Source organism: Paralichthys olivaceus, chromosome 18 (assembly GCF_024713975.1).
Source record: "Paralichthys olivaceus isolate ysfri-2021 chromosome 18, ASM2471397v2, whole genome shotgun sequence".
NCBI classification, from domain to species: domain Eukaryota; kingdom Metazoa; phylum Chordata; class Actinopteri; order Pleuronectiformes; family Paralichthyidae; genus Paralichthys; species Paralichthys olivaceus.
Genome location: NC_091110.1, coordinates 4,406,125 through 4,430,092, shown reverse-complemented (window position 1 = coordinate 4,430,092; position 23,968 = coordinate 4,406,125). Strand labels below are relative to the sequence as shown.

At 41.1% G+C, this 23,968-nt stretch overlaps 4 protein-coding genes across 4 annotated transcripts; 1 reads left to right on the top strand and 3 right to left on the bottom strand.

The window, feature by feature from the left end:
• Positions 1 to 6,933: 6,933 nt before the first annotated feature.
• On the top strand, positions 6,934 to 8,802 carry ch25hl2 (cholesterol 25-hydroxylase like 2). The gene has a single exon (XM_020081916.2). It carries the CDS (start codon positions 7,227 to 7,229, stop codon positions 8,124 to 8,126), a length of 900 nt encoding a protein of 299 aa, XP_019937475.1. The 5' UTR covers positions 6,934 to 7,226; the 3' UTR covers positions 8,127 to 8,802.
• A 2,786-nt stretch (positions 8,803 to 11,588) lies between these two features.
• On the bottom strand, positions 11,589 to 14,410 carry f2rl1.2 (coagulation factor II (thrombin) receptor-like 1, tandem duplicate 2). The gene is made up of 2 exons (XM_020082645.2): positions 14,252 to 14,410; positions 11,589 to 13,307 (listed from the first exon to the last, which is right to left on the bottom strand). Exons 1-2 carry the CDS (start codon positions 14,313 to 14,315, stop codon positions 12,217 to 12,219), a joined length of 1,155 nt encoding a protein of 384 aa, XP_019938204.1. The 5' UTR covers positions 14,316 to 14,410; the 3' UTR covers positions 11,589 to 12,216.
• A 1,013-nt stretch (positions 14,411 to 15,423) lies between these two features.
• On the bottom strand, positions 15,424 to 18,122 carry f2rl1.1 (coagulation factor II (thrombin) receptor-like 1, tandem duplicate 1). The gene is made up of 2 exons (XM_020081592.2): positions 17,881 to 18,122; positions 15,424 to 17,530 (listed from the first exon to the last, which is right to left on the bottom strand). Exons 1-2 carry the CDS (start codon positions 17,969 to 17,971, stop codon positions 16,470 to 16,472), a joined length of 1,152 nt encoding a protein of 383 aa, XP_019937151.2. The 5' UTR covers positions 17,972 to 18,122; the 3' UTR covers positions 15,424 to 16,469.
• A 640-nt stretch (positions 18,123 to 18,762) lies between these two features.
• On the bottom strand, positions 18,763 to 22,555 carry LOC138405431 (proteinase-activated receptor 1-like). The gene is made up of 2 exons (XM_069513907.1): positions 22,250 to 22,555; positions 18,763 to 20,964 (listed from the first exon to the last, which is right to left on the bottom strand). The coding sequence occupies exons 1-2, from the start codon at positions 22,317 to 22,319 to the stop codon at positions 19,712 to 19,714; spliced, it is 1,323 nt and encodes a 440-aa protein (XP_069370008.1). The 5' UTR covers positions 22,320 to 22,555; the 3' UTR covers positions 18,763 to 19,711.
• Between the last annotated feature and the right edge of the window lie 1,413 nt (positions 22,556 to 23,968).

Sequence of the window (23,968 nt, the reverse complement as noted above, 5' to 3'; positions counted from 1 at the left end):
GCTTCAACGACATAAAGGTAGTTCTTATAATACACAGGTACCCATCCATCTCATTGTATTATCCCATGTACATTTACATAGAATGTAAAGCTGAAGATAAAAATCACCAATGTTATGGATTTGTCAACATGTTCCTGCCTCCCAAGCAGCTATTTGATTTAAAATGGACACACTGTGGGGTCTATGAGAATCTCTCATATACATGACCCCCCCCCTCCCGTCCAAATCACTGTGTCAGAAGCGACAGTGGAGAATAACACTGTTCAGCCTGTAGCCCCCAAAGACAACACCTGAGGGAACTTTTCTTCCACTAACAGCCACGGAGAGAGGAACTTTCCATTTATTAAGGTGACGAAACTGTTTCCCCTCACAGCCGCTATGTTGTGCAGGAAGGTGACATGAAACCCCCCAACACACGCAGACACCACGTCAAATACAGAAATAGATTTCTGTACAAAAGAATTCTATAATTGCTGAAGTGTATTATTGTTATGAATGGACACCAAACAGAAAATTAATTAATTCAACTTTATGTAACTACATTTATATTTAACTATATAACTACATTTATATTCAACTTTATATTAACTATATATAAAGAGAGAGAGAGATTTTGAATCCCTGCTTATTGTCTTGAAGGTGATGTAAACCGTGCCTTCCACCTGCCTGAGAATGAATCTTAAATATCTTTAACGAACCAAAAAGTAATTTCTATTTAATCACATCACAGTTCATCCTCTTCACTTCTGCCCTTCTATTGTAAGACACCATCTATATTGTGTCTGATGTAATGGCCATTGGATTATTACTCATAATTTGAAAAAAATACTGATAATAGAATGCCTTTGTTGTCATTGCACAATGAAATTGTACACACAATATATATTAAAGAACATGACTCTTCAAACTGATTCAGCACATACGTACATATGCATTGCATATTAAATTTACACACATATAGTATGGAAAAATAATAGGAATGGATATAAACAATAAATACACACATACACACACATACATATACTGTATATACATGAGGTAAAGTACTAACATTATATAATGCCTTGATGGACCTGTAGCGCCTTCCAGAGGGCAGTGGAGTGAAGAGGGGGGCCTGGGATGGGTCCTTGATGATGTTTGTGGTCCGCCATAAACATTGGGGTCTTTAATTGTCCTAAATGTAGCGCAGTGTTGGGGATTTTCTGGGCTGATTCGATGACTCTGTGGAGAGTCATAGAGATGCCATAAGTGAGTGTGCTCTCCACAGGCCTAGGACCTGGGAGATCTGTGTGCCTTGGAATTTGAAGCTGGTCTCACTCTCTCCATTGATGGGAGCAGGTTACTCTTTCTTTTTCCTAAAAGCAATGATCAACTCTTTCAGGGGAGTTGAGCACCAGGTTGTTGATGGCACACCATTCTGACAGTTTGCAGACTTCCTCCCTGGAGGCAGACCAACGATTTGAATCACTGAAGACAGTGAAGTCATATGTAAACTGGATGAAGCAGTCGAGGTATAGAGGGAATAGATGAGAGGGCTCAGGACGGAGCCCTGCGGAGCTCCAGTGCTGAGTGTCAGGGTCAGGGGGTGATGGATCCCCAGCCTAACAGTCTGTGGTCCATTTGTTAAAAAGTCCTTGATGGACTGATCCCCAGGTTGTGCAGTTTGTCACCATTCTGCTGGATGTTGTGCCCTAGACTTCAGCTCTACGTTCAACAAACCCAAAGAGCTATGTTGATGGTGTCCTCTGTTGATCTGTTGTTTCTGTCTGCACATTGGTGTCGATCATGGTGGGTGGAGGTGTCAGATGTTTACTATCTTACTTTGGTGCAGAATGAATTATCTCAACAACTGTTAAGTGGCTTGTCACGATATTTTGTGCAGATATTCATTTCCACTAAAGGATGAATCCTGCTGACTTTATACATCCTGTGACCTCTCCTCCTGTGCCACAGTGACTCCACTGAGTTTCCATCTTGGTCATAAGAATTATCAAGTGTCCACTTCTTTGGGTCACAAGTTAATCACATTGTGCTTTGTGTGGCTAATGATCAAATGTTAACACATTAAACTCGGAAGATAAACACAGTTAGCATTATCTCTGCTGACTATTGACATGTTAGTATTGTTATTGTGGTCATGTTAGTGTGCTGATATTAACTTTTAGCTTCTCAGTGAGTCTCAGGCCAGGCTGCTGACTCCTCCTTACTTTTACATCACTGACGCGTGGGATCACACCCGCTCTTATGTCCCATCACTGTCACTGAATTCTCAGATTTCTCCTCTCCTCTGTTCGGCACCCACGTCTCTGCAGGGCTCTGTCCTGCATTCACAGAGGCCATTTGAGCGGATGAGTCCAGCACCTGTTGATGGACCCTGGCGTGATTCTGTTCCTGAAGGTGTATTCCTGTCACACCTCCAGTACTGTTAACACTCGCTGTCACCAAGCCTGAAGCAGCAGAGAAAGAAACACACTTGGGATGAAGGAGTCGGGCTGAGTGTAAAGCCTGTTTTCACACTTCTGTGTCTCAGCCCTCAACGCACATGTTGCTTAGAAATGTGGTGGTGAAGTGACCATTCAGTCTCAATGTCAGAGGGCTTTTCATTATCATTCAATTAAAGTTTCTTACCTTCGTCAGCTTTATTATCTTTATATAGACTCCTTAAGGAAAAATCTGCTTCTGCTGTCTTGAGTTTAATCTAAACATACATTTTTTACACATACATTGACCCTGTATCTTAATGCTATGTTTATCGCTTTCTCAGGAGCTCTGTGACTTTTGAATTTCCCTCTAGGGATTAATAAAGTATTTCTGATTCTGATTCTGATATCTATTTAATCCTGCTTGTGCACTTCTTCTTTCCTGTTCAAATAGCATGCTGCAAAACAGGCAACATTCAGACATCAATACTTTCCCAGAAACCGTTTGATTTAGAAAAATGTTCAGCTCTTTTTGGCAAAGCTCCTGTGACATTTTATTTCAATCCCAATCACTCTCCCAAATGAGCACATAGAAGCAATATGTAATCAATTGTTTATTATCATCTTGCACTATGTATATTTAAATGTAAGGACAGTTTATCAATCTGCTTTTTGGACCTACAGCTTTCATTTGTTTTATTCATTCATTCATGTTTACTGTTTTGCTTATATTCGTATAGGAAATAAAGTTATAATATAAAACAATGTTGTAATCATATGATATGATATGCCATTATATTTTCATTAAACCATGAAATATAAAGTATTATTAATTATATTAATTACATTTACTTATCTATTATCTATTCATTTACAAATAGGTGTTTTCAAAATTGTTAAATTGTATATTCACTGGTAGGAAACTGGGCTTTGTTGCATTCATTAGTGAGTTCATTTAATTCGTCATTCTCCAAAACAAAAATCAATCCATCAATCAAACTCTAACAGCTTGCAGTTTATTTTACTTTTATGAATCCCCGGACTTTAAGATATAATTTTATTTATTTTCTTTTTTGTTTATATTTCTTTTTGAACAGTGGTGTTGTTTTAATCTCTGTTATGAGTAATAAAGTAAAAAAACAAAAATCTTATCTATGGTCAAGCTTATCTATAAACAGATTTAAACTACACCTTTGTATGGTTTGTACATGTGTACCATAGTCTCATCGCACATTGTAAGGATTTGATTTAATGTGCAATCTAGTAAAAACTATTAAACCTCAATTTACCTTGTATACATTATAAACACATTTAATGTCCTCAAACATTATATGTGGTTAGGACTACATTATTATAGTGTGTTGTAAAGCATTTACTAGGGGTGTAGTATTATGAAGCGAAAACATGGGGAAGTTAAAGTAAAGTGAAGGGACAAGCTTTGGTGTGAGGTGTTAACATCGCTGTGCTCACCCTGTCAGGGTCAGTGTAAATAGCCGCTGGACGATTTCTCAATGTACGTACTTCTGTGACTCGCTCTGACAAACTTTGTTGAACAAAGGTTTTATTTGGCATTTTGCTGAATCCTTGGTCCGATGATATAAATAGTGGGGATCCAATAAAGCACAAGCCGGTAAATAAACTACTGCACGTTTCAGCGAGAGTTTATTGTCCTGTCATTTATTCATTATACACCTGATTTCCTTGTTGTGCAGCATTAAACTTTATTTTCATCTGGTTCCCTCCAGAACCAGGGATGGTCTGGACAGTGTTCCTTGGCCGCTGTGGCAGCAGAGCTCAACGGACGAGCGCTGTCCCTATGTGAGTAAAGAGTCATTGTCTCCTCAGTGTGGTGAGCACCACATCTCATTTATGTTACACTTGTGAGTCAAGTGGTAATGCAAAGCAGAACCTGGTTTGCGATTGCCTGCATCTACCCAGAGAGCTGATTACTGAGGCACTGGAGCAGTTTCTTCTTATCATTTTTGACAATGTGCCAACAGCTGTTACTGGAATTCCTCGAGGGGGTCTCTTCTTTTGGGATCTGTTGAGTCAGACAGTGGCCAGATCTTCTGCCCTGAGCTATCAGTTATTTTTGGCTTCTGTGACTGTTTTTTTCCTCTGGGCTTGACTTGATATCAAACTTCCACAGGAAACAATAAGACATAGGCCATTTTTATAGGAGTCTATAGGACACAGTATTTAGTACCATATGTTGTCAGGGAACCATTGATGTCTCAAATGACTCCAGCTTTTTCTGTTTTTTAATCACTGTCTCTTCACGTATTTTAATGAATGTGCTTCACTTTTTGATGCCAATATAGTGGCTGCAAATTGCACAGATACTAATGTCGTTCGTGCAGTACAACCAGTTTTGACCATGGCCAGTGTTGGTGGTTTAAACACAAGTCTTCTCTACTGTACATAGTCTGCACCAACTATGTGGATTGCACAGGATAATGCTTCATCAGCTGTAGTGTTGACACAATACTCATTTCATGTAACTCAACACTGCCATTCTGCCTCCTGTGCATCACTCACGCCTTGGTTTAATGCGATGAGAATCACTGTCCTCTCTATTGAGCAGTTTTGAATATTTAAAAAAAGACAAAAATCAAAGAAAAGATTGCTCAGGTGCAGTGAGACTTATTTCAGTGGAGCGTAGGTTTGGTGAAGACTTGACTTTTGTTGCCCTCTATTGGCTGATCAGAGGTATCAGAAAGTGTGCTGATCATGGTTTAAACTGTCTCTAGACAGGATATGTGTGTTTTTATGCTCTACTTTGAGTGTTGCCTGCATGTCTTCACAGTCCATCTCTCCTGCTCTTTCTATTATATAATGTGTCACAATTCAGGGGCTGCATCCTTCAGAGGCTGCATTTGAAGACCAATTGTGTCACAGCTGTGCGACTAGGCCGTCCCATTTCGTGAGCTCCTTCAAATGTGTCAAGGGTCATTAAAACTGTCTTGTAGACTCCAACTTCAGTTCTGTTGCTAGGCGACAGTAATATGGGCAAAATGAGCAGTTGATGCTGATCATGGAAATCCTCTGTAGACCAGAATATTTCATTTCAGCTTGGCCTTCGCAACCTACCACAGACTGCCTCTTTTGTGGGCTGGATAGACCGCATCCTCTGAAAGACGAAGCCCCTGAATTGTGACACAGCGAAGAAGAAGAAGAAGAAGAAAAAGAAGAAAAAGAAGAAGAAGAAGAAGAGGAAGAAGAAGAAGAAGATTTGGATTATGATTACAACTAGATTGCTTGGATAAAAAATATGACCACTCACATATAGTACCATTATTAACAACACATTTATCATACGATTGTCATTCTGCTCCATTCATTTCTGTCTACTTTAAACACTGATACACCTCTCCATTTATGTTAGACACTCTTTTCTGTAAATTGATAAAAAACTGAAAACATATGAAAACAGCTATCCTGCCCTGTTTGATGATTCAAAATTGAGTTATTAGTTAAAATAACTCATATGTTACTGATATTATGTGTGAGAATATTTCAGGGGCTGTGACTATTATCTGCTCTGTGGGATGGCAGCCTCACTGTGACAGAACGTTTACTTCCCAAAATGTCAAACTATTCCTTTAATGCACGTAGGTTTCTCTTGCATTCTCATGGGTGGATTTATTCGGCCAACTTTTAATCAAACCCTGTGTAAGTCAGTGAGTCTCGTCTCTTAATCCTATCTGCTTGTAGAATAATTGTCTGGCCTTCTCTCGCTGGTTCTCTGTACGCCTGCATACTGTTGTTGATATATGTTGTCTTTGTCAAGATATCAGAGTTAAGAGCATCTTAAGTTGACATCTGAACATAGAGCGCACAGTATCACATGAGATATTATCCAAACCTCCGCTCTGCACAGAAATATTAGGTCACTCCATGGAAACAAGAGCTGTGCTTGCTGCTCCAGCTCAGTTTTTTTTAGAAATGAACTCTTTTCTGTAAACAAAGTCAAACTGAACGATAAGCCAACAGCAATCCAACATCAGAAAGGAAGTGCTTTTGAATGCATGTCTCATTTGACAGCTGGTGTATGATTAATTACTCCTCTAGGCTCAAATATGAGTGTGTGTGTGTGTGTGTGTGTCTTTCTGAGGGCCAATTCTGGTTCTATAATCATTTTTATGTTTTGAGGACATTTAGGTTGGTCCTCACAAATTGAAAAGGTCGTTTCAGGGTTAGAATTAAGAATTAAATAAAAAGTTCTGGTAAGGGACTAGAGAATGCTTTATGTCAACGAATGTCCTCATAACTATAGAGAGACAAGTGTGTGTGTGTGTCTGTGTGTGTTTGGGGTGTGTATGATAATCTGAGAGAAGAGGGACTGAATGACTTGTTGTAGTAAAGTTGATGTTTATTCTATAATTATAGAATGTTAACAACTTTAAGACTCTGTCTCTTGCGTTTTGTGACAAAGTCAAATTCACAAGGAAACGGAAGCTTTCTCTCCATGATTTGGGTCAAAAATGAGAGCTGTTGTGGCCTGGCTCCTGAGTCCTGGCTGTGTTCCTTGTGCCATGAAAAAGAGCCTTTACTAAGCGCCCGCTTTTGAAATTCAGAGGGGGTGGATGGGGTGGAGGTGGGGCTTGAATATACATAAGAGGCTAAGACAGCCCGCCAGTCCAATTTGGCAGAATCTCACAAGACAATTTGCTGTTGCTTAACCTATTCAGAGAAGCTGATTGGATCTCTCCATTCGTTTAGACTCTGTGTATCCTCTCCGAGAGCTTGTTAGAAAATAATCCTCTTGGATCGGCCCTCTTTTAGAAGAGAGACGCTGCGTTAGTGATGAGCACAGGCAGGTCACTCACAACTGAGGCTTTATCCTGGATGTCGAATGTGGACAACGTGACAGGGGGCCAGTCCCACGACTTGGTCCTGCAGCACATTTGGGACTACCTCCACCAGAACCACCACGACCTCCTGAGGAGCCCTCTCTTCCCCGTGTTCCTCTCCGTCACCACATACTTCCTCCTGGTTGGTCTTTACACCGTGTTGGACCTGCTGGCTCCCACCTGGCCCTGCATCAACCGCTACAGGCTCCATCCTAACAGACAGGTCACCAGGCCAAACATCTGGACGACCCTGGGCATCACCATCTACAACCACCTGCTTTACATCTTTCCTGCTGCAGTTGCCCAGTGGCTGTGGAGGCCGCCCACCCCACTGCCTCGTGAAGCGCCCACTCTCTGGAGCTTCCTCCTGGGCATCCTGGGATGTATGGTAGTCTTTGACTTCCAGTATTACCTGTGGCACCTGCTGCACCATCGGATTCCCTGGCTGTACCACACCTTCCACGCCGTGCACCACCAGTACAACCAGCCTTTCAGCCTGGTCACCCAGTACCTGTCTGGCTGGGAGCTGTTCAGCGTGGGGTTTTGGGCTACGGTGGACCCCATCCTGCTCCAGTGCCACTGCCTCACAACATGGGGCTTCATGGTGTTCAACGTCTACGTATCCACTGAGGACCACTGTGGCTACAACTTCCCGTGGGCCATGCATAACCTGGTGCCCTTTGGCCTCTGGGGTGGTGCACCCAAGCATGACACTCACCACCAGAGGCCCAGCACTAACTTTGCCCCATTCTTCTCTCACTGGGACTGGCTGGGGGGCACCCACACCGTGCCAACTGCCTCCAGCCACGCTGCCACTGGAGAGCCAGACGAGCTGAAGGGGAGAAAAGACTAAAGAGCTTGAATTAATCCCTCAGTGACTCCGTCTCTCTTTTACTATGTGTGTCTCTTTTGTACCTGCTCTTCTCCCACCAGTTTTTTTTCTCTCTCCTCTTCGGCAGAAAGCTTTCTCTCTTCCCCATCTCCCTGCCTTTCTTTCTCGTTGATATCGTTAAATTTACTATTCTGATATTCTCCTCTGCTCTCTAACAGAACATGGATATTCTTCACTGTTTAGGAACTGATTGTCACTCTTAACATTGCCTGGTAAGTTGTTGAGAAGAATTATCTTTAATGTTTATCATGCACTGTTGTAATTTGTACAATTATCCCTTATTCATAGAGATATTCCATTTATGTTAATATATTGTTGTTTTGTCTCTAGGGTATTCTCAGGTCCTGTTTTCAGTTACCATGAGAAATAAAAGTAAAAAATTAAACCACTTTTTGGAAATTTCTTCGGTTGCACTTGGTGAGTAGTTGAGAATGCGCTGATGGTAGATGGTGTGACCTGTCAGAGTGATTACACACACGTTAGCACAAACATTCTCCCTCCTCAGCACCGACTCTCTCACTCACACGCATGAATAGCGGTCTTTTAGCTGCATCCCAGTATGATGCGTGGGTGCAATACTAATCTATCATCTGTTCTCTCTGACAAAATGCTCTTACTGGAAGAGTTCTTCATTAAACTCTGCGTTAAAAAGAGAGAACGTGTTTGTGATTGTCGTATATTGGGGTTGCGATGATGTGAAGATGATGAAGTAATCTCCGATGACACCGTCTTAATTGTATAAAATGTTTATTACAAAAAAGTTCAGCATCAATACAAGCAATGCAATCTGCCTATTGAGAGATTCGGGGCCAATGTGAATCTCTTCTGAGGGGGCAACTTCAACTCCTCGTTTATATAGGAGTGTTGTTTGCGTGAATCTAAAGAAAATGCATCTGGCTTTCCTCCAGATTGTCTGGTGACAGGAAGGGAATAACACCAGCTCAAATTTAGGGTGACAGTTAGAGCCGTGGTCTAATGCCCTAATGTATACATTCAGTTTTTCTCAGACAACCTAAACTTCCTCCGATTTTCTCAGGAGCTGGGGGCCTCAAACCCAAGGATACACTTCCTTTAAAGGGAAGACAACACATAGCATTTCAGACACCACATGATGCAAAGTCTTCCATATGTGAAAATGAGAAACAAACACTTAAAGGATGTCACTGCAAGAGACTTTGCTATGTTCGGTATATCTCTGAACTTTCCTGTGAGCCAGGAGGCAGTCCAGGATCCTCTAGTATAGTGCTGTGCAGCTCAACTCCAATGTCTAGGTTAAAGAACCATATGAGACGGGGTGTTTGCTGTCAAGATCCAGAGGCTCAGAACGGCCTACCACAGGAAATCAGACCTTCAGAGACAGGTCCCTGTTTTAGTTCACTTTTTGAAATAAATTTGTATCTATTTTATTGATTTTTTGTGTGGTGATCACTGTTGTTACCTGTATTGAAAGGTACTGTACAAATAAAGTCGTTTTAGTATTAGTAATGTGGAGTAGCCTCATAGACATTAATGGGATTCGCCAGGTTTTTTTCAGCTTATTTCACTTTATTTTTATCCAAAACTAATTTGTTTGGCTGCGCCTACAATACTTATTTGCACAGATTCAGAACACCAACAAAGACTTTTTTGGATGTGTCATGTTTATTTATATCACATGGGACATGCAGTGAGTCAGCACCCTCATCTCAGCTTGGAGACAATTGCAGTCGGAAGAGTTGTGGCATGTTTCTGCCTCCCAAGGAAACAACTGGTTCACATGCCTCAAGCAAAATTGTCTGCATGTCTGTTAAATTTCTTTCAGTACTGGGACCTTATTTATGAATCAAATTAACAAACTTTAAACTCAAAGTTGATGATGTTGGGGATCTGTAATGTGTGTGTGTTTAGTGAGCGATTTCTTTTAATGTTTAATTTAGAAACATATGCTCAAAAGAAAGATTTCTGTTTGTTACGCAACCAGCACCCTCTGGAATAAATCATCTCACTTGTGCATAGGTAAAATAACTTCAACAATTGCATCTAGTCAGGTCAGTGCAAACTCTCAGTAGCTAATTTTTCTCATATTTCAATCCCTGACCACTTGTCAGTCTTGTGGTTACAGGATTGATGCAATACGCCAGTTCCTATAGAACATACCGTAAATATTGTGTCAAGGAAATATGCAATGCAAACCACCACTTGCACACTTACTTCTGTCCCTGATGAAACCACAACATGCTGTTTTCACGCTGAGTTTTGTAAAAGGATATGAGGTGCTGGTGGGGGTAGTTTTGTTATGTATTTAGACAGAGACAGACGATCTGTTCAACCTGTTTCCACTCTGCATACTAAGCTAACTGGCTCCCTGTGGTGTAGCGATATATTTAACAGGAGTGTGATATTGACCCCTGTCATTTAAGTCATGAAGGGGAATAAATGTTTTGTTTTTTTTAAAAAAGGTTTCCAAAAAATACTGTTTTTTTTCTCAGGAAAAAAAGTGATTTATAAACATTTGTTTGCCATCGCCACATAGTGTAGCCGACAAATGTAAATGTAACATGGCCCGGGAGTGGCCCTGTCCCCTACGTGAGAAAAGAAGATATTCTATACTCCACGGGCTGACAAAAGGTAACATGGCACCCATCGGCAATCATTTACCTCTTTAAACAGCCCAGAGCTCTACCTCAACCAGTCATTAAACAGGAAGCCGTCACCATTCACAATCTGTGAGTGTGTGTGTGTAAATGGGGGAGGTTGGTGACTCTTTGGGTGGGGTAGTTGCTTGAGACACATCAGCTCATTTACTCCTTATCTACAGATAAAAGACCAGGACCCTTCACTTTAGTTAAAAGTAGCCGCCTTTGTTGACACTCTATTGCCTTTAAGAAGACATGTGTCGTCTTAGACAAGAGATTTAAACTGAAAATGAAACGTGACGCAGATTGAACTGTGAAACCAGAGAGAGGCGGCTCCCAGTGAGAGAGAGTCACATAGGAGGGCATTATCTGAGGTGTATTGTAAACATACCTGAGCAGTTTTACTCTGTGCAGGTGAAACATGGTGCTGTAGTGAAACCAGTGGGAGGACAACCTGTTTTTGTAATCCTCTGAACATGCCTCATCATGTTCTCTAAAATTCTTCAACCCCCCTCTACCCTGACCCTCTTCTGTCTGACTTTTCCCTGAGAAAAAAACCCACAAACATGCAGTAAATGTTGTAAACATTATTATATCAAGTTTGGGCCGGACACCGTTCTGAGTGTGAAATCCACCAGAGCACATTCCACAAATACCTAACATGTCTGCAAGGCAGGCAGAGCGACACATGACAATGAGCCTCGTCGACATTCCTATTCAGCTGCACGACGAGAACTGTGAGTCACTCCGGAACAGGACTTTAATCAGTTACACAATCAAGTGAAGGAGTTTCACAGAAACTACATCCTGTTGTTTTATAATTTATTTAAGAAACTATACAACAATGACACCATTTTCTTTGGCGCATTAAAACTGAAAATTAGATCAACACTTCAGCAACATGTGGTTTAAAATAAAAACTTAAAATTTGCTGCAGGAATTGTGCTAAATGATTCGACCAAAGTCACACTGACATACAAAAAAAGTCATAACTGACCACTGCATACATCAGTTTAGTTTGGCTCTTAATTCAGACATTGTTTATAAGTGGTTAGTGCAGTGAAAATCTTAGAAAAACCCACATTTATCTGTCCCGCAAAGACGAATAAATGTCAGGCCTTAAGAAGGCCTTTTCTACCTTTACATATATGCGAAAAATATAAAAAATATGCATTCATGTTTCACATTTTAAAACCAAACATCAGTTCATAATGAAGTCACACACGTCTTAAAAGAACTTATGCTCTCATCCCGCAGCACAGTCATATTCACATCGGGATATGAGATACCTTGAGGTCACTTGTTGCAACTGACCGGCCTTATGTTTACAGGCCTATGGAATGTGTCCCAGTGCCACACAGCCTGTGTGATGCCTTGTTATTTGAAACCTAGAGTTCAAGAACAGACACAATGCACAATATCTCTGCTTTGTCTGGCTAACATGTGCTGCTCTGTGTGTTTCCTGTCTCTGACACGTATGACTTGCTCTTCCTGGAGTATTTCATGGAGCTGAATGAAACTCTCATCCTCTCCACAGTCCTGCTGCTGCGGCACAGCAAAGTGTTCTTCACGTGGTTCCTGAAGTCCTCGGACACAAAGTAGTAGATGAACGGGTCCAGGCAGCTGTTGAGACTGGCCAGGCATAAAGTGGATATGTAGAAGCCGTAACCGTTATTGATTTCTCCATTCTTCACTAGAACATAATGCACCACCAGCATGATGTTGCTGGGGATGAAACACACCAGGAATGTCACCAAAACGGTCACGATCAACACCACGGCTCTGTGTCGGTTCTTTGCTGCCGTACTTTCCTCCATGCTGTTCCCCAGAGCTCTGAGTAACAGAATATAGGCCACAACAATCACTACACAAGGGATGAGGAACACAACCACAGCCATGAAGATGAAGTAGTAGTACGGGAGCTGGACAGAGGGGAATGGATTTTCGGGATCTTTTATGAAGTTGACGTCATGGCAGGTGGTGATGTTGAGGTCTTTGAGCTCGGCAGTATGGTCATACAGGTACAGAGGGGTGGTGCTGAGCCAGATGAAAGCCCAGATGGCGACACACACGCCAATAGCCACTTTGTTGTTCTTGCTCTGCTGGGACAGAGGGTGAGCCACGACCCAGTACCTCTGCAGGCTGAGACACGTGATGAACAAAATGGAGCAGTACATGTTCCCGTAGAAGAAGCTCACAAGGACTTTGCACAGCGGCTCTCCATAGATCCAGTTGTTGCCGTTTAAGTGGTAGGCGATTTTTAGGGGCGTCCAAATGACGAAGAGAAGGTCAGCCAGTGCCAGGTTGGCCATGTAAATTGATGACGGGTGCTTCTTCTTGGTCCTGAAGAGGAAGACCCAGATGGCCATGCCGTTGGTGGGAAGTCCCACCAAAAATACGATAATGTAGACGATTGGGAGAAAGACTGTGGTGAGGTTACTCTTCAACGTCTCAGCTGTCGTATGGTCCACAATAACGAGTCCAGAGTCCTTAGGGTCCTTAAACCCGATGAACCCCCGTCCTTTAACTAAAAATAAACATAAAAACAGATCAGGTCTCTGATTCGTTGATGGAGACAATATTGATTGTAAGCAGTTTATATAATCAATTAATTCATCTTCCTATTAATTCCACAAAAAACTATAAAATCTTCATTGCGGATAAACCAGAACTTCACTCTGCACCATAGTGTTTATAAAAAGCTCTGCACACAAACAATAAAACGTGACTAATATATAATATAAATATTGTAGAACTGTTTGGGGAGGACTCATTAATGACAAGGACTAATTCTGAAGCAGCTCCAGAGCATTTATCACAGAGCAAGACAACAGCCCGTTCCAAACAGGCAGGTTTAGGTCAAACACTGCACTAGTTTACCAAACAAAAACTATAAGACAGGTTTGGACTCCAGCTTCTCAAATGTGAGTATTTGCAGTTTTTTCTCTGTGTAAAATGATTGTACAGTGAGCAGCTTTAGGTTTAGGACAGGTACTCGAACAGAACAAGTTATTGGAAGAAGTCACCTTGGACTTTGTGATCAACATTTTTCTTGTTTCTATTCTATTCTGACAGGCTACAAGAAAATATACGTACTTTTTATTTTAAATAGTAAAAAGTGACAAATGTCCATGGCCTCTTCGTCAAGTCAAAAGTGACATTATCCAGTGTCTTGTCTTTTCTGAGCAACAGACCAAAACCCAGTTATTTAGACGTGTGTAGCTCGAAAGGCCTACATTTCCTGACACCCCCGTCTCCTTGGAAGTGAACAACAACCCAGTGATAGAAACAATGCCCCCGTCAAAACATTCTATACCTGTCCGTGTATAATAAACATCGAGTTTGAAATAATCCAAGATAACATTTTGCTATTTCTTCCTGAGATATCGAGTCAGGTCCGAAAAAGACTGAATGCGTGTGCATGGAATGTGGACGAACTAGTTCCTACGAGAGAGAAGTTGCAGCTCTTACTTGAGGTGACAGAGACACAGCAGCAGAACATGAGCAGCAGACACAACCACCGAGTTAAATCCATGATGTCCTGTGGACGATCTCTCTTCTCCTTCACTGCACCTCTGCTCGGGGACTGACTCTTAAATGTCGGACAAAACCTGAAGGCCACACCCTGATCTACCTGTCTGAGCGCTGACGTCACCGCCTACCCGCTGACGTCAGGTCTGAGCCAGTTTCTTTCCCAGTGAACTGTAATCCGATCATATCTTTTAAATGCTGTATACCTTTATTTAATTCGGTTCACTTCTCTGGTTGGCTGAATCTTGCAGCAGCAGACAGAACCATGTTGAACTGTTTCACAATTTCCTGCAGCAATATTCTTTTGGTCCTCTAAACAGTGTAAAGAGTAAAAAACAACAACACAAAGGGGCTCACTGTATATAAATACTGCAGAACAGAAACATTATATCAAAATCATCCCTTTAAAAGAAACTATTTGGGCTGAAGAGAATTTATTTCTGTGTTCTAAAAGATACATATACGTCTGTGTCCATAAACCTACTGTCATTTCCCTGAGTAATACTTAAGAACCATGAGAAAATAGTGACAAATGTCCATCGCTTTTCAAGTCAAAAGTAAAATCATCCAATATCTTGTCTTCTCTGAGCAACAGACCAAACACCGAGATATTTTCAGTTAAGCAAATATAATGTGGGACAGGGAAAATAATCATTTGATGTGGTCAATCGTTGTGTATTTTTGGTGTAAAAACTAGACTGCCACTTTGTATAGAGCACATACCTCTACCAGGGCCAAACAATTCAACATATGATTATCTAGTTCTTAAAGTAGACACACAGTATTAAACAACCCGCCCATTAATGTTACTTAAAATCAAAACGCATTGTAATTCTGTGGCCCAGGTCCCATCCCTCCACTATGTTTGGCATTAATCAGATGACGCAGTTTAATAATAAACCAACAACAAAAGCAACACACACACACACACACACACACACACACACACACACACACACACACACACACACACACACACACACACACACACACACACACACACACACAAAGACACATGAATGAAAGCCCAACCTACTAGACAGGTAATGACTGAAACAACATATAACTCATCGTGGAAGGTTGGTTCTCTGCTGACTCACTCATCAGATTAATTCTTCTGCTGGTTATTCAACATTTTTATTGCAGAACCCACACAGTGAAACAACAAATGTTCAAAATAAAATATATCTAAAAAGCTTGAATAAAAGTTATCCGATTACATTTCATCGGATCTGCACTAACTGACAGGGTTAGTGATAGTACAGTATCAAATAATATTTGACTCCTGTGGCATGGATATAGATTCTATGAAAAAACACCTTACTCTGTTTTTGTAAGGCCCAGTGCTCTGAAATCAATGTAGCTTTAACAGTGATGTGACCAGTTCCAGTCCTGAGGTAGCAATACAGACTTAGCAGGACCAAAATGAATCAAAGAATGAAAGAACATAAAAACATTAAAAAAAAAACATAAAAAAAAAAATTCAACAACAGTACGCTTAACCTATTTTATCAAAGTGTTAAAATATACACACATAGGTTGGAACAACAGTAAATGAGGCATTTCAGACATTTCTACTAGGCACCAAAAAGCTGCAGATGAAAACAAAGCAGCAGACGGTTTTGAAAACAAGAAACACTCAGCGTGACCTTTCCTACTGCCTGCCTGGCTCACAATACTGTCAGATGTTGTGACTGGGGGGAAGATACATATGCTGGGCAGGTACTTTTATAGGCAGACTTAAAAGTTAATAAAGTTACTTAAAAAACAACAACATGTAAAGATTATATCATATATTCAACATATTACATTTTTGGCAATTTTAGGTCTGAATATGAAAGTTAAGAGTTTGTCTCAATACAAATACAGCACTGACTAAAAGATACGACACAATAAAAATGAATGAACAAATAAATGAATTAATAAAACTGTCAAGCAAAAGTGCATTCAAATCTGAAGTTGTCAAAAGTATTAAAAAAAACTAAATTTTTATTTGAAGAAACAGAACCTAAGACAGCTCAATGCTTCGATGAGCTCATTACATCTCAGGAGACTCTCCTGAACATGCACGAAGACATATCATTTCTCGTAAAATAAAAAAAGAAAGAAAGAAAGAAATCAATTTTATTCTAACCTTAAAACCAAAAGCATCGGTTCATTAACAATCAGAGCTCTGCGTGTTGCGTGAGTCGGACGTGTACGTTTTGCTCTTCCTTGAGTATTTCAGAGCGCTGAAGGAGACCCTCATCCTCTCCACTGTCCTCTCACTCCTGCACAGGAACGTGTTCTTCACATGGCTCCTGAAGTCCTCTGAGATGAAGTAGTACACAAAGGGGTCTAAGCAGCTGTTGAGGCTCGCCAAGCACAGGGTGGTGATGTAGAATCCGTACAGGTTGTTGGTCGCCTCGCCCAGCAGCAGGATGTAGTGCACCAGCAGCATGATGTTACTGGGGGTGAAGCACACTAAGAACATAACCAACACCGTGATGATCAGGATTATGGCCTTCCGTCGCTTCTTGGCGACACTCTCGTCCATCATTTTGTTCCTGCTGAGCGCCTTGAGCGTGAGGATGTAGGAGATGATGCACACGACAGTGGGAGCTACAAACCCCACTGTTCCCATTGTCAGGAAGTAGCCTGCTGCCATTTTCTTCTGACTGGGCTTGGTGACGTCGTGGCAGGTGAAGATGTCGAGGTTTTCGATATGGACCTCTTGGTCGTATAGGTAGAGAGGGATGGTGAGAAGCCAGACTACCACCCACACTGCAACGGAGACGCACACAGCTATACGGTTGCTCCTCTGATGCACGGACAGCGGGTTGACCACGGCCCAGTAACGCTGAACACTTATGCAGGTGATAAAGCTGATGGAGCAGTACATGTTGCCGTAGAAAAACCCCACCAGCACTTTGCACAGACCCTCTCCGTAGATCCAGTTGTTGCCGTTGAAGTGGTAGGCGATTTTTAGGGGGACCCAGATGACGAAGAGCAGGTCGGACAGGGCCAGATTGGCCATGAAGATGGATGACGGGTGCTTCTCCTTGGTGCGGAAGAGGAATACCCAGATCGCCATGGCGTTGGTGGGCAGCCCCACAGCAAACACGATGATGTAGATAATCGGGAGGAAGACGGTCGTGAGGCGACTGCTCAGGACTTCTTTGGCTTGGGAGCTGACCCACACCCCATTATTGGTCTCTGTACCGGTGAAGCCTCTATCTTCTGCACAGACACAAAATGATAAAAAAAATGAAAAGCAGAAGCGCAACAGGTTTTTGTACTAAACTCTGACTGAACCTGAAGCTAAGCTCCTTTCAGCTGCCTGCCTTTTGACCTTTCTCCTCTCTGTATAGACCTCTGAGCTTGTCCTGTCACAACCATCCATTTAACATTCAGCTAATTGACTCGTGATCAAAGGACTTCGGACTCTTACAATCCAGCCTGTGACGACAGCCGGGATTCAAAATAACACGTCAAACAAACAGGGGCCATCAGCGCATGTAAACTCAGTATCTGGATTCTATCTGAGCTGGATATTGTGCAGAGGCGAGGAATGAACAGGAACACGTTACCTTTCTGCGACAGGACCGTCTGCAGGCAACACAGGAGCAGGAGCAGCTGGAGCCATCGAGTCCCAGAGGACATTACTGCACAGGGAGACATGCTACTGCCAGTGTGCGTCCGCGGGCGCGGTCATACCTCACTTCCTCAATAAAAACAGACAGGTTTTACACCTTTGTGATGTCACCAGGTCATGTGATCACACACAAACAACACGCAGACCCACACCCACACACTGGTGCGTCTTCCTTCCGCCTGGTTCATGCTGCATGAATGACACCAGCACACTTGTATCCTTTATTTACTCATTTATTTTTGTTCTGTGTTTTCATTAACACTTACATATTGTTTATTATGGAAATGCATCATTAAAGTCAGTACATGAATAATTCTGTGTAATTAAAGAAAATATCTTCCTTCCGCCACATTTGTCTTATCTACATCCGATCATATTTCATGTGGGTGTTATCAGAGGACATTATTATTCCACTTTAGTTTTTAAAGCTTGAAGTTTCTATTTAAAGATGAAGTGTGTTGTTGGTGGTCCTTCTATTGGATTCACACAAATGCTCAAATGATCTATTCCAACCTCCTGCAAACTGTGAACACTTATTCAAGCCCTTATTTTAAAATGGCATTTGAAATTTCATTTTTCAAATAACGTTTTATCTAAAAAATTGTTTTTATGAAATTTAAATTACTGGCGGAGTAATGATGATGAAAAGACCTGGTGTTCGCACAAGTTACAGAATACAACTAATTAATCATAACGAATTAGTTAGCTCTTTCTCCGTAAACACCAATGCTTGTGTGTGTGTGTGGTCACACGTTCAGTATTTTTAATTCTTTTAGTGTTGCGCCATCTGCTGGAGTAAACGACCCTGACAGTGGAGTAAAAATGACAGCTTTAATTGGTCACACATTCAGTACTGCATATTTATCACCAGCAGGGGGGAACATAGGTCTAACTTTATCAAGATGGGTCGTATAACCCAGTGCCTGGGCTGTCTTGATATGACCAAATCAAAGTCAGTCAGTTGCATGTATTTAACACTTCAATTGCAATGTAAAACATAAAACACTTTTTAGAGAAAAATGTCATAATATAGACAAAAGTAGCAAGTAGTTTCCTTCCATTAAATGTAACACCTATGGTCTTAGGTTATAAATGTATAGCTGGTTCGGACATTTTCTTAACTGTGGATAATCTCCTGACATTCTCTGGAGGGGCTGTATGTGAGAACGCAAATGTCCAAGTGACAGCCTCCAGATTTTCTGTGGAGTTTCTTCAGCCAGCCCCCTAGGAAAAAGTCAGCCAATGTTAAAACACGGCAAGAGATCCTCCACAGGATTCACTGCAAGCAAGTGGGTTGATGATGTTTCTGAAGCGCAACAGACGCATATCAAAAATAAAAGGAATACAAATATCTCTGAATAAAAAAGTGTTGCCACACATGAAGAGGACAATAACAAAGACGTCAAGTAAACTGTGGTTGATAACGGCAGACGACTGTGTCCATGTGATCTGCACCAGTCCTCACCTGAATGCTGTTAGAAAGTTTGCATCCAATTCTGTGGACATCCTGTGGAGTCATTGTCTGAAAACAGCCATTAACACTTTGAGTGCAAAGAAAGAAAAGCATTTCATATAATGAGAAAACATTCTCAGCTTAATCTCTACTATCTTGTCATCATCAGAGAAGAATAAATACTGCAGACTAAACCCTACAGATTAGCTTTGTGCTCTGTTGGCTTTTAATTGACCTTCATAATAAAGACAATGGTCGACTACAGGTAAGAGTTAGTTAAGTCACTCAGTCAAATCTTCTCAGTAAAAGTCTCTCAGACCAGCAGTTTATTGTACTGGCTGTTGAGGTTGGCCTGGAATGAGTTCATCTTGGCGACTGGAGTGTGTATTTTGGAGCTTTCTGTGCGACTCGATTTCAGAATTGTTCTAGAGCTGGATCGGTTGGAATCAGATGACGAGAACCGAATGCTGCTGCCCACCGAAATGCTCTGACACCTCAGCGTGCTGGATAGTTGTTTCTGGCACTGGGATGAGCCAAAGTAGTAGACCAGGGGATCCAGGAGGCAGTTCAGACTCCCCAAACACATAAACACTAGATAAGCTACGTAAGAGCCATCAGTGCTGTCTGGGATCTTCTCAGCACCTCCGTTAAACTGCAGATAGTGTGCCATCAGTAGACAGTTTGTGGGCGTGAAACACAGCACAAATATCACCAGCACTGTTCCAGCCATCACCACTGCTCTTGTTCTCCTGCGTGAACGTCCTACAACGCCGCACGGGACTCTGCTCAGTGCCCAGATCACACGGGTGTAGGACACCACTGTGATGAGCAGAGGCAGGAAGAAGAAGGCGCAGCACAGGGCGATGAAGTAGAACTTGTAGTACCAGATTACCTTGTCAACAGACTGGACGTCGTGGCAGGTGGTGATGTTCAGCTGACTGAGGTGAAAAGTCTGGTCGTGGAGGACAAGGGGCACAGTGCCAGCGAAGGATAATATCCACATGGCTACGCAGGCCATGATTGCGTTCCTTGGCCTCCTCCAAGACAGAGAGTCAATAGGATAGACTACAGCAAGGAGACGGTCCACACTGATGCAGGCTATGAGCAGAACAGAGCAATACATGTTCCAGTAGAAGGCTGCGGTGACCACGCGGCACATGAGCGGGCCGAATATCCAGTTGTTGCCGCCAAAGTGGTAGGAGATCTTGAAGGGCAGCAGCACGGCGAAGAGCAGATCGGCACAGGCCAGATTCAACATGTAGATGGCTGCCGGCTTCTTGGGTTTGATCTTCAGAGTGAAGGCCACCACTGCACAGATGTTGATCGGCACGCTGATGAGGCAGACCAGTGTGTAGAAGGAAGGGATGAGGATGGTGGACACAGAGCCTCTGAGAAACAACTGCGCTTCTTCTGAGAGTTTCACCGTCTTGATTCTGGTTATATTACGCACCAGATCACTTTTAGAACGATTAGATCCGGTGAGCTCATCAAGTGAATTCATATAGTCCGAGTCTATTGGTTCATATGTTCCAGAAGGGACAACAAATGTCCGCACTTGAAAGGTGTCTGGAAAGAGAGGGAGAGAAAAAAAACAGGTGAGGGGAGAGAGAGAAAGATCGTTAAATCAGAGTGTTAACAAGTTTTTTGATTCACATGATTTATATTCTAAAACTCACTTTTATATATATATATATATATATATATATATATATATATATATATATATTAAAATCCAAGCTTCTATAATAAGAAGAATAAGCACGTGGCAACTAAATGTACTTGACTAAAGGATTAATTAAATTAGAAAATTGTGAAGTAACCGATGATGAAGCAAAATAGTTTGTAGCTTATTTTCATTTTTGCTTACTTTGCTTATTTTCCCAATTAAAATGTGTCTGTCCATAAAATGCCCGAATCAAAGATGCAATCAAATGGCTTGTTTTATTCAACCAAAAGTCTAAAAGACAAAAACAGTCAGGTCACAAGGATATAAAGGTAAGAAAAACAACACATCATATTGAGAAGAGTTCATTGTTGGGCCACTTCAGATTCAGTGCTTATTGGTATTGATTCTACAAATCTCTGAACTCCACTGCAGGGAGGGAAAACTTATTTTCCAAAATATATTCCGCCATTTAATTTTTTATTGATGGTGGTGAACACGCTGACAAACATGTCAATCTGAAATCTCCCATTTCTCTGGTAACTGTTAAGACTATATGATTCACATCATTTCCATAAAAAACATTCAGTTAGCCCCTCTTGTTGAGGGGATGGGGGCTTTTTCTAGACAGAAATGTTTTGTCACAGGATGATGTCATCGAACGACTCATCACTGTGGACCAGTGGCTGTGGTCTTTGCACCACTCATATCTCCTGCTGTGCCTCCATAGAAACACATGTTCACCTATTCACAATATGATCGGTTAGGTCTCGTTTTTTCCCATCCATCCCTCATACATCTCCATCCATCCATCTGAAACAATTGAGCCGTCTCTGTGACTGCAGCTCCTGCCATCCATACCCCAACGGTGAACCCCTGTCAAAGTCACTCAGATCTATTCCTCTTCCCTTTAACCCATTCAACATATAGACATATATCATAAATACATATAACTGTACCATGCAGGTACATGTGCTGTACACTCTGTTCATTCAGCTCTTTCCCTTTGATTTGTCTGCAGTTGATCATTATTCATTAACCAACTCCCCTTTACAGTTTCAACAAAATAACACAGTAAAACAAATCAAACATTATATACCATGATACATTCATGTAGAATAAGATAGATATTGAACTGTATCTTAATGGTGTTATTTTTACTAAGAAAAGTGACTGAAGTCTTCTTACCGTTGTTGTTCACAGCTGAGGAAGCACATGCACACACCAGAACCAGCAATGTTGGAAACACTGGAAACATCCTGCTGGTTAAAAATGAAGCAAAAACAACAAAATTAAAAACTACTATATTAAATAATGTTGATCCACGTCGGTTGTCTGCGTGTCTCGTCTCTCTCGCGGACTCTTTCTGCTGCTGATCATGGCCAGTGAGTTGGTTTCCGCCCAAATACCAAAGGAAAAAACACAAAACCCCGAACAGCCAATCAACCACAGCATCTGCACACACAGAGACATTCCTGTCCACTGAGGTCACACCGACACCACACACATCCACTTCTATACTGACTGCACCACAACTGGACCTCAAGTTGTATTAACGGTTAAAGGAGGCAGTGTCGATTCTTGGCTGCAGAATAAATTATCAATCCTCATTCCACTGCTGTCAGACTCTACAACAACAATATGAACTTAATACTGCACAGTTTGTCCACATTACAGCTACTCATCCTTACTTTTGCACGTATATACACACACACACACTTGCATTTATACTATATAATATAGTGCTATCATGGTGGATTTATACCTGTTTATATATACATATGTATTTTTTATATTCATATTTGTTTTGTATACCATTGGTGCCTATATATGTATACAAGCCTATAAATGCATATATATGGATATATCTATTTCAATATCTCCTTATGATAATGCACAAATACAGCTTACATCTTTATGCAATAATCCTGTGCCACTGCACTTTACTCAACAGCATTTCTCTATCAACAATATTTCTGTCTGTTGTGAAAGGTCTATATTTTGTACATATTCTTATTTCTTTATTTTTTCATTCTATTGTCTTTTTTATCATCTGCCCTGTTCTGACTTTTCTGCTGCTGTAACATGTGAATTTTCCTGGTGTGGAATCAATAAAGTTTTATATTTAAATCAAACAGAAAAGTAGTAACCATCTGAGGGCAAATTATATGATTCAGGTTTACAATTTCAGACATGTTTTGGTTAAACAGTTATCTATGTTTACTTGTTGTTAAAGCTATAACATATAGTGTCATGGCTACAGTCTTTTCAGCAATACACCAAATCATTATTTTAATCTTTCATTTGCCCAATTTTATCAAAAGTCAGTGTTGAACTAAAATAAAAGTCATTTTTTAAGATTTATTTATACATTATTGTTTTCAAAAATAAATGTTATGCAACATGTGAGCAGAACTCACATTTTAACTGAGCGATCAGAGGATCTCACAGCAAAACACTGAGAAAACTTTCATTCACACTAAGACAGAAACATTCAGAAATGTACTCAGGGGCTTCACTTGCATAGTGCCTTATGGGTAATAGCTTAAATTCTATATTAAAATCTAAACTCAGCTAAAGCAGGATTAGAATGAATCACAATATTCTCAGAGTTTAGACTAAAAAACATTTATTATCAGAACTGTCAAAAGACACACAAGGGGATATTTCTTGATTTGAAAAAGCATGACTGCACAACTTCTTTACATTTGGTGATTTGTACAAATCAAGTGATGAAGTAGGACTGGGACTCATTTCAGAATATTTATGGGGTCACTGTCAGTGTTACTTCTGAATGTTAGTGGATTTAAGTAAAAGGTTTTGTGCTATTTTTCAAACGTCTGGAAAACTTTCCACTGCAACATTTCAGGGGACATAGAGTACAGAATGTGTTACATAAACATACCA

What these genes read in the sequence shown, in the direction of transcription:
- LOC138405431 (XM_069513907.1), bottom strand. Translation starts at nt 22,319, where the DNA reads ATGTTTCCAGTGTTTCCAACATTGCTGGTTCTGGTGTGTGCATGTGCT. An exon ending in CTCAGCTGTGAACAACAACG is followed by an intron (nt 20,965 to 22,249) that starts GTAAGAAGACTT and finishes CTCTCTTTCCAG; the next exon opens with ACACCTTTCAAGTGCGGACA.
- f2rl1.1 (XM_020081592.2), bottom strand. Translation starts at nt 17,971, where the DNA reads ATGTCTCCCTGTGCAGTAATGTCCTCTGGGACTCGATGGCTCCAGCTG. An exon ending in GACGGTCCTGTCGCAGAAAG is followed by an intron (nt 17,531 to 17,880) that starts GTAACGTGTTCC and finishes GTGTCTGTGCAG; the next exon opens with AAGATAGAGGCTTCACCGGT.
- f2rl1.2 (XM_020082645.2), bottom strand. Translation starts at nt 14,315, where the DNA reads ATGGATTTAACTCGGTGGTTGTGTCTGCTGCTCATGTTCTGCTGCTGT. An exon ending in CTGTGTCTCTGTCACCTCAA is followed by an intron (nt 13,308 to 14,251) that starts GTAAGAGCTGCA and finishes GTTTATTTTTAG; the next exon opens with TTAAAGGACGGGGGTTCATC.
- ch25hl2 (XM_020081916.2), top strand. Translation starts at nt 7,227, where the DNA reads ATGAGCACAGGCAGGTCACTCACAACTGAGGCTTTATCCTGGATGTCG.